Raw genomic sequence first — 10,690 nt, 5'->3', positions numbered from 1 at the left:
TCTGTCTAGGTTAGGCCCTTGGTAGCCCAATTAATTAGCCTAGGTTAAGACCGGTTTGTAGTCCTAGTATTTGTAATTATACTCACTACAGTGCTGTACTAGGATTTCTACTACGTTTTCTACGACATTCAAGCAATGGTTTGAGTTGTCTAAATAATTATTTTCATAATTACGTTCATTCATAAACAATTTTGAAACACGCTGTTTCTGTTCGAAACTGCTTGGCTCAAAAACTACTAAACTACTTTTCAGCAGTTCGGTCCTCGAGGTCACGTGACCAGGTTCATTTACGATGTCGCAACAAAACAAACTTGCTGTTCGACGTCTGGTTCCCAGTGGCTTGTACCGTTATAGAGAGAATGATACAGCTATAATTTTAGAATAAAAACTTGTGAAATTCATTTATGCTATAAAAATACAAGTTTTCTTGAAGTTGAAGTAATAATTATTTTACTGGAATTTAATTGTAGAAAGGCATACGTCATCTGCACATGCGTAAACTTTGTATCACACGATATTTCTTCAGTTCTGTTTTTGCTTATAAAACATGGTGCGTGATGGTGCATGCTTCGCACAGTGACTCAGTGGGCTGTGAGTAGTAATGACTTAGGCCTAGAGGTACCAATATTTTTAGCTTAATACCGACTTATTAGTCACCATAATGATAGAATGATTGTTTAAAATAGATAATACTAAATAATTATTTTATTTTATTGGATTTTATTATACTTAAACTAAACTGATGTTGAAAATTTAACGTAGCATGACCGTCTAGCAAGAAATGGGGATTTCCCTAGAGCAGGGATGTCACCACGCTGATTGGCGGTGGACGGGCCCGTCCAGCACTCAACATTTCCGACCAGGATTTACAGGCTCCCGACCACCACTATTATTTCAACAGTTTACAAATTGTAACAAAATAATTAGTTTCCCTAGACACAATAGGCAAGCTAAATTGATAAAGACAAGAAGAATACAACAAATGTTTCATTGGTTACGTTAATTGTAACAAAATACTGCACTGCCCTGCTATTCATCGCTAACAGCCTAGGCCTAGGCCCAGTTGAGTCATAGCGAACGTCGTCGTCTGGCATGACATTCAAAGGTTAAAGTTGAAATCGTGACCATTCAAGTGTTTTATTATGAGAGCATGGTCCAGGGCAGGAAGATTATTAAAAATTTACGGAACCTGATTTAAGTTTTATTTCTTTACTTTGTTTTCATTTTGTATTTTAAGTTTTTCACTTTTAATTATAATTGATATATAATGTGTGTAAATGGACAAAAAATAAATAAATGAGTGCACATGAATCAGTGACATGCACGTGAAAATGTGGAATGGTCGCCGACCGTCACTCCAAAAAGCTGGTGACATCCCTGCTAGAGCAAGAATATGTTGTTTCATTGCGGTAGGCAGAAGTTTACACGCATTTCCAGTTGTTTGTTGTTTAATAATCGGCCGAAAAAGATGAAATTTCTTCATGTGAACATTTGTAAATAATGTCGTGTTTCAAAATAATTAAAAACTTAAAATTATGGGAACGGTTTGGAGCTTAAAAATAGATGCAGCTTATACACAGATGACACAAAAAATCGTGAATTTCGCATCCTAATTGGGGGGGGGGCTTAAACGCAGGTGCGGCTTATACTCCATACGGTATATACAGACACTTTAATGAGAATTAAAACAATATTTTGTTGAATGGGATAATGCTAGTGATTAAAATGATTTGGTTTTTATTGAAGGTAAATTTAGTTAGGGCCTAGTAGTCTACTATTATTGCGATAGACCACCTGCAGCACTGTCGGTTGGTTCATACTGGTCACCTATATATATCAATGGCAGAGGATAGCTAGGCTAGGTAGTGGAAACTCTGACACCTGATCTACAGTAGTTTACGAATTTGTCAGTTTTTTTACCAATACCCCTTGGTACTAGAGGTTCGTGAAATACAGTAGACGTTTTATGAAACAAGCCTTTCCACTGTGTGACGTCGACGGCGTCAAAGCTGGCTGGCTGTTTATGTGGCTCTAACTTGGCATTGAACGTAACTTCGACATGAACCAGGCTATAAAGATTAACAATCAATCTCCTTAGTTCTGCACACAGATTGGCTATCACTATTTAGCAATGATACTCGCATTCTACAAATCTACACAAAATTGTACAAAAAAGTTGTTAAATCCTGGGATCTTAGCGAGCAAGTTGTGCAGTATTTGGTAATTTATAATTGAGTTGATAGCCTGTAGATAAGCAATTGCCCCTGAAATTAGTGAAAACTTTCTATGTGTTGCAACACTATGGTTACACAGTATAGCATGTCTGTGTAGAGATATTGTATACATTATCAGTCATCAAAAGTAAGATACATGTAAGCCTATAATGCTTATTAAAGTGCTTTGTAAATTTAATTAAGCAAGTTGAGGTCATTGCCAATGCTTCAGTGATTAATGATAGAAAAAATATTACATGATACACTACATATTTTTTATCCTACAGTGTTTACTGTATCTTATACTCTTACCGTATCACCTAAAGAAATTTAAAAAAATTGAAATTTGACCACTATAATTCATTTTTAAGCTAATTCTGACACCACTAATCAATTCCTTGGCCTCAAAAACATATATAAACACTAAATATTACCAAAATATGACTTCATATAAAAAATGTCATGACCTTTTTCCCCCCATTCTGCTTCTTCATTTAAGACCAGTACATTTGGTATTTGAAATACAGTAGAAACCCTCATTTTACGAACATAAAATAAAGGTGATGACGTGATAAAAATTTAAGCGAAAGATTAAAAAAAAAAAAAAATCCGCTCGAATTGTAACTGTTATTAGCATGCATACAACACAACACACCATACTATACAGTACTATGTAATTCTCTAGTGAAAGAGGCCCTCAAATGGGCCTCTTCAAAGTCAGTGTTTTTTATGGCTTCACACATGTGCAAGCGACAAATTTTACTTCTCTTTCAAACATCGTTTTCAGCTTTAAAATTCAACATACTGCTTGATTGTTTTATCGAATGATCAATATATATAATAAACAAGTATCTATGGAAGTTGTGTTGGAGTAAAATCCACAATCTATGTATTTAAGAAGGTAAAAATGTCCGATAAAAACAAATTTGTGTAGGGCCTAGAGTGGGATCGAAATGCTTAGAAGCTGATACTGTAGGCCTGGCCTAGGCCTAGTTTATGCCAGTGTAAGTAGTACCAGTGCAAATATATAGGAATTTGGGTCAAACCCCGATTTTACGAATACCCGCATTTACGAACGGCTCTGGGCCTGTGCCGTACGTAAATGAGGGGTTCTACTGTATCACCCTTTTATAGCCCACCACTAATAATAAGCAATTATGTTTATAGTGTACTATATAACTGCTGCTGCTGCTGCTACTGCTACTTTTAACTAGTGTTTTACCTGCTACTTCTACTACTGGGTTACTACTATTATATTTACTACTGCTACAAATACTACCACTACCAATCTATATCACCACATCTATCTACCCAACTCTCAGTGTCCATAAAATTATGAACATATAAAATGATTGTGTTTGTTAGGTGTCCACAATGGAAGCCCACTTCATGCCAGCCATTGACAATTTGCTTGAAGTTGTATCAAAACTTGTTAGTCACCTGACTATGCAAAAACACCTGATCTCACTGCTGGACAAAGTTGTGAAACCTGTAGCTGCTTTCTATGATGTGTCATTAAGGTAAGATACAGAAAAAGTATAACTTTTTTCAATGTATCTTTGAAGAGTTAAATATTCATGTCTATTTTAATACATAATTTTATCTATTTTTCTTCAGAAAATTTGTACCCAACCCGTCACATGTATCAACCTTAGATGAAAAACTTAAAAAGTTATTGGCTGACCTTTTGACCATCGTGCAAAATAGGATCAAGGGTCCGTATGATAACAAACTACTCATGATTTTGTCACCGATTTTAGAAAAGACTATCAGTCATCCAAAAGGCAGCTTTAAAAGCCAATCTGTTCTCTTCTGGAACGCTACATTTGGGAAGGCAAAACAACTTGACTATCCAGATTCAATAAAGTAAGATATTTGCTTATTTATATCTGATAGTTAATAGGGCATCACTATAATTGGTATATGTAACCTGAATTTTACTTGATAATAAAAGGTGGGAAATGTCTTATGTATGTAGCACATAATGCAAAGTCATTTATCTTGGATTAATACTTCAATTAAATTGTTACATGTACTAGATATCCAAAATTGTTAAATGCATTGAGGTTGTTTTCAGCATGTGGAAGTGGTTTGGCGCAGCGGGAACAGTTTGCTTTCCCAAGCTCGAGGTGGGGGCTTCAATCCCTCTCTGTGCATTTCGCTTGTGTCCCTGAGCAATGCACTTTATCTGCATTGCTTCTCTCCACCCAGGAAGTTCGAGTACAAAATGCGCTTATATATATTTCATGCAGCAAACTATGGAATTCCCCCATAGGCATCGTTCCAATGACTGGGGTAAAAATGTGGAAAAGCACTCTCAGACTATATAAAAACCTGCATATTATTATTATAAGATTGTAAGTCAATTTTATTTTATACAGTTATTACTTATTATTATTATTATTATTATTATTATTATTATTATTATTATTGCTTTAATATTGACAAAATTACCAATTCTTAATCTATGCTAGGCCTGTGTTGAATAAGGTAAAGAAAGAAACACCACTGTTACTACCAAGCTGGTCAGATACACACTTTGATGTTGTTGAAGAAACTCCCATCAGTCAACTAACTGAGGTGGGTAATTTTAATTCTGAACTTCATTTCAATTTTGATTTCTTAGTGTTTAGAGACGATTTTGTATTATGCGCTTTATAAGAATATCGCCATTACCATGAAGTCAACCCAATTTAAGTTAGTATATTGATTGTATAATAAAAGTAATTTAATACTAGCAACAATGTGATAATTTTATGCCAGAATGTAAATCTATTTATATAATAGATGGAAAGCAATACACAGAGTTTTGTGGAACCAGCACCAATTGTCCGACCGTTTGGATCTCCATCACCGCATAAGATGCATGGAAGCTTTTTGCGACGGCCAACAGAAACTGAAAAACTTGTAAATTTATCATCACCCAGACGTAAATCTCCTGCACATTTTGGATCACCATCGCCCAAAACCTTGTCTGCCACTAAAGGAACATGTAGACGTCTTAACATTGACGAGGATAGTAAATCTGTCTCTTATACACATCTAGATGTGTATAAGAGACAGATAGACCACCTGCAGCACTGTCGGTTGGTTCATACTGGTCACCTATATATATCAATGGCAGAGGATAGCTAGGCTAGGTAGTGGAAACTCTGACACCTGATCTACAGTAGTTTACGAATTTGTCAGTTTTTTTACCAATACCCCTTGGTACTAGAGGTTCGTGAAATACAGTAGACGTTTTATGAAACAAGCCTTTCCACTGTGTGACGTCGACGGCGTCAAAGCTGGCTGGCTGTTTATGTGGCTCTAACTTGGCATTGAACGTAACTTCGACATGAACCAGGCTATAAAGATTAACAATCAATCTCCTTAGTTCTGCACACAGATCTAGGCCTAGTCATTATTCTTCCGAGTTTTCCCGAGATTTCTCATGGTTTGAAAGTGCATGTGTGAAACGAACCAAAAATCTCGGAATATCAAACTTGTTACAACTTATTAATAGTTGTTAAAAGTTGTAATATTTTCTGCTAGTGTGAAATGGGTATGAGAATATCGCCATTACTATAAAGTCAACCCAATTTAAGTTAGTATATTGATTGTATAATAATAGTAATTTAATACTAGCAACAATGTGATAATTTTATGCCAGAATGTAAATCTATTTGTATTATAGATGGAAAGCAATACACAGAGTTTTGTGGAACCAGCACCAATTGTCCGACCGTTTGGATCTCCATCACCGCATAAGATGCATGGAAGCTTTTTGCGACGACCAACAGAAACTGAAAAACTTGTAAATTTATCATCACCCAGACGTAAATCTCCTGCACATTTTGGATCACCATCGCCCAAAACCTTGTCTGCCACTAAAGGAACATGTAGACGTCTTAACATTGACGAGGATAGTAAATTGGTAAGTAATATACATAAATTGTAAATGGAGAACATTTAAGCAGTTAGATCATATTGCATTTAATTCACTAGTACTGAAAGACCAAGGTGTTAAAGGCGCTATGCATGTTCTATGTAAGACTATTTGTCTTTTTTTTTATTATTTTAAGACATTTGTTAAAATCGCTGCTTCTCCAAAGAAAAAACTAATATTGACAGAACACCAGAAAGAAGTGATGAGAGAAAGAGGCGTGGTACCAACTATGTACAATGATTTAGACCAATCTCAGGACACTCAACTATTTTCAAATATGTTCAGCCAAACTCAAGATAACTCTATGAATACATGGTATGGTTGTTTTCTTTAATTGGTTTTTTTCCTTTAATTGGTTTTTTTTTTTTTTTTTTTTCTGTATATTTATTTTCCTTTAAACATGCGTATATTTGTGTTTAATGATTGGAAACTCTTCTTCATAGCATCAACTATATTGTAGAGAAAGAATCAATTAAATGTGATGGTCCAAAGAATGGAAGTTCCTCACCAACCAGCAAAGTCTGTGATGCTGACCATCTAACAACTCGATATACTGATTGTCCTTTACTGGAAGAAGCTGTTGGACCTGATTTCTTTTGGAGAAATACAGGCATGAATGGTGTTACCAAAGATGAAGAACACAGAAAGAAAAAACTTAGTTTTGCAGATGCAATTGATGCATCTGCATCTTTACATAATGGAGAATCTGCCAGTAATTGCACAATAGCTGATAAAACAGAAGTAAATACATCGGCTAAGAAACATAATAAAAATTGTGCACCTTCAGAAAGCAACCAGGACAAAACAGAAAATACTTGTACAAATATAGTACGAAGTACAATCTCTGAGGTTGTAGATTCAGAAATCAATAGTGAATTATGTGCAGGTGTAGAAGATAAAAAATTAAAAAAAGAATCAAGCAGTACTAATGTAGAGGAATTCAACATTGCGCCAATTGTGTCTATTGCAGAGACACAGGACAGTTTAATCATCACACAGGACACTGCCCCAATTACTGTCCAATTTAGTCACCTAACCCCAGAGAAAAAATCTTCTAGTCAGGATTCAATTAAAGAATCTCCAGTCATCAAAAAGCTTATATCCACACCCGTTTTAAAACTTATGCGCCTGACTGAAGAAAATGTAGAAAGATTGAGCCCTCAAAATTCTAAAGCATTTAGATCTCTAGATATCACCAGTAGTCCCAATGTTTATGGAAGTCAACCAGAAAAAGAATTAAAGAAGCAATCATTACAAAGATCAAAATCAGAAGACACTATACGCCATAGTCCTTGTAAAGTGCAGAGATCAGCAAGTATAGGTGACGGTGAGAAAGACATCCGTAATCGATTGAATTGTACTCAGGATGACCTTGCGAGATTAGCTGAGAAATTTGAATTTGATGATATTAGACCATTGAATGATGACTCGGAAAATGAAGAAGGTGGTGAACTAAATGCTTCTCAAATATCTTCACAGAACACAAATACTAAAGAAACTGTTAAGGCAAAGAAATCCAAAAGGACATCTAATAAAGTGAAGAATGACACTCCAGTGAAAAGAAGTGCAAGAAATTTAAAAAATAAAATTAAATCTTTGGAGCCCATTGATGAAAATGAAGTAAAATCACTTGACTCACAAGAACCTCAGAGACAAAAGACAGGAGATAATATACTGTCTGCTAAATGCGATGAGAATGAACCTATCAAAAATAAAGGAAAAAGAGGAAGGAAAAGGAAAAATGAAAACAATGACAGCCATGCATTAATCGATGCTGAATCTGAGGAACATAATGGAGAGAGTAAAAATGATAACAGCCTGATCCAAACAGATAAAAGAGAAAGCAAAAGAAGGAAAAAGTTTGGTGGTTCTGAAAAATCTGTAGCAGAGGAAACAGATTCGAGTACACCTACCAATCACAATATTGCTGAAAAATCATTTGTTGGTGAGCTTGATGTGGACAATATTTCATTTAACTCTTGTGAAGATATGTTTGAAGGAATGGGTGGAACACAAGATATAGGCATTAATCAAAAACATGTCACTGAAGAAGTCAAAACAGATGCCAAGCCTGTAGCTAAAAAGACAAAAGTAATAAAAACATATGGAAAGCAGAAATTTGTTGAAATTGATGTTGCTCAGAAAGATTTTGACATTAATTCTGACAAACAATTAGGATTTGAAAGTGAGGATGATTTAACACTTGCTGAAATAAAGGAATGTTATTTGGATGGGAATAGCCAGGATTCAACTGATGATGAGATAACCTTCATGACTAAAGTTAAAAAGACTAAAGGTGGTACAGGAAAAGAGAGGTTGTCCCAGAATCCTGATAATCATTCTAAGGAACCAGATGGAAGTGAATCTGAAGATGAACTACCTTTATCACAGCTTAAAGAAAATACAAAACAAACACAAGATAAAAAATTGTCAATGTTGAAATCATCTTTTGCCAAAAAAAAAAGCCCAGAATCAGTTTTCTCCAAGAAAGCTTTACAGCGTGCAATAAAGTCTCCAGCTAAAAGAACTCAATTGAAATCTACTCCTGGAAAAACATCTAAACCTGGAAGGCCTATAGTTTTCCCACGCCGTTTGCGATCAGAAACGGTTCCAGTAGCCTCCAGATTGCGATCTAAATCTGGAGAATCAATCAAGAGTCGTAGAATTACACCAGTGAAGCGGAGATGTTCCACTCCTAAATTTTCTTCAAAGACAAAGCCGTCATTTTTTGAAGGCATGTCGAGTGAACCACTAAATTCTCAAGAGTACAAAATGTTTAACATGGAGGATTCAAGTTTTAAAAATGATGAGAAAACTTTAGGAGTTATCAGTGAGTGCCGTGAAGAAATTGTGCCAAAGGACACTGCAAACTATGTGGAAAAAGAGAAAGTATCTGAAGTGGATATTAAACTCTCTGACGATACAGACACTATGGCTCTAAAAGAGAACATTTCAGGCAATTTTGATAGTTTGAAACAAAAGTGTGAAGATATTGACTTAGTTGGTGATAAAGAAATTAATGAAGAGAGAAAAACCAAGACGCCAGAAAATGTTTTTCCACCACATATCTCGGAAAAAATTGATGAAAACAATGATATTACAAAAAATAGCAAGACAGAACAGATAGAAGAGATAATTATCAAGAAGCAAATTGACATAGAAAAGGAGCAGACAAGCAAGGTCATTGGTCAAAAACAAAGGAAAGGAGTTTTAGAAAATGAACTCATTGAAGCAGTAGTTGAAAAGGCAAAAGATGATGTGAAAGAGTTCAAAACAGGCACCATTTCTGTTGAGAAAGAATTTACCAGTTCAAATCAGACATCGGCTGTTGATGCCACTGCCTCTGATGATGTTAGGAGTCAGGATGATGATATGGCAGCAAATGATGATCTTAAAAGAATTTTTGAAGATGCAGATGATCCTGAGGATATCATACACAGCAGTCAAAGTCCTACCAAATCAGAAGTGTCTGAGAAAGCATCTCGTATTGACATCTTGAAACAAAGACTGTCTGAAATGAAAGAGTCTGCCAAAGTGGCAACTACCATGAGTTCAAACCTGGCCAAATCAATTTCAACAGCAGTTGAGAATCTTGCAACCTCTCCAGTGATTCCAATGAAGTTCAGTCAATACAACTCCCCTCCTGGCCAATCAAGTAGGAAATCTACTGACGATGGACTGCCAGACCACTCAATACCGGGAGTATTCTCACCACATGTGTCTCCTAGTGCAGGGATCCTTAAACATCAACCTGGATCAAGTAACTCTCCTTCACCAAAAGTAAGTAATGTATTAATCATACGCATTGTCTTCAGATCTTTGCTTTTGACTGAGCAGCACTTGAGTTGCCCATAAAGAATGGGCAATAAACTTGCTCTGAATCAAATTTTGATGTTGGTATTAGGCCAAAAAGAAATGGTTACATTTCCCAAGCCCAAGTGACAATTGAAAATTGGTCAAGAACATACTTATGTATATTTTTTATTAGGTACTATAGGCCTAGATTTAATTCTTTGTTGTCTGCCTGATGATAGTGAATGGACATAATCCTATATTTCATTATTAATTCAATAATAACCTCATGTTTTTATAATGGCAGACCAGACGAGTAAGTTTTGCTGAACCGATTGAGCAACTAAACGCTAAATGTTTGTCTCCAACCAGTGACGGAGGTAAAAATGTGAACAGGTGTTTGGAAATGAACCGGCCACAGCTTCCAATGTCACCACTTGTAACAACAACCCCTTCAAAAGTAGTCAATGTCAATTCTAGAGTAAGTTTCAGTTTATCTTATTGGTAGTACATAACAACTTTTACTACTCCTGAGTACACCAATGCCTACATACATTTTGTGTATTATTAGTACAGTAATATTTGGTGATCCGCTACACTAGCGGATCACCTATTGTTATTGTACGGAATCTTTTTTTTCTTATTCTTCTTTCTTTCTCCCATTTTCTGTTCGCACGATATCTCAAAAAAATGCCACGAGTTACGCACAAATCGCTGTCAGCGAACATTTGGCTTGGTCTGGAATAGTCATGGTAAG

General features: G+C 35.6%; 1 protein-coding gene across 1 annotated transcript in view; it reads left to right on the top strand.

Moving 5' to 3' along the window:
* The window catches only part of LOC117105958 (telomere-associated protein RIF1-like), a 53,549-nt gene that overhangs the window by 38,676 nt on the left and 4,183 nt on the right, over positions 1 to 10,690 (top strand). The window contains exons 19-25 of the mRNA XM_033247263.1: positions 3,579 to 3,733; positions 3,831 to 4,079; positions 4,688 to 4,793; positions 5,001 to 5,240; positions 6,278 to 6,456; positions 6,585 to 9,921; positions 10,241 to 10,414. Of these exons, the coding sequence (XP_033103154.1) occupies positions 3,579 to 3,733; positions 3,831 to 4,079; positions 4,688 to 4,793; positions 5,001 to 5,240; positions 6,278 to 6,456; positions 6,585 to 9,921; positions 10,241 to 10,414 (4,440 nt within the window). The remainder of the gene's footprint in view (positions 1 to 3,578; positions 3,734 to 3,830; positions 4,080 to 4,687; positions 4,794 to 5,000; positions 5,241 to 6,277; positions 6,457 to 6,584; positions 9,922 to 10,240; positions 10,415 to 10,690) is intronic.

This window comes from Anneissia japonica, unplaced genomic scaffold (assembly GCF_011630105.1).
Source record: "Anneissia japonica isolate Jap-2015-1 unplaced genomic scaffold, ASM1163010v1 scaffold284860_len1800451_cov186, whole genome shotgun sequence".
Lineage (NCBI taxonomy): Eukaryota > Metazoa > Echinodermata > Crinoidea > Comatulida > Comatulidae > Anneissia > Anneissia japonica.
Note: the sequence above shows the minus strand (reverse complement) of the source record. Positions and strands in the feature narration are given on the sequence as shown.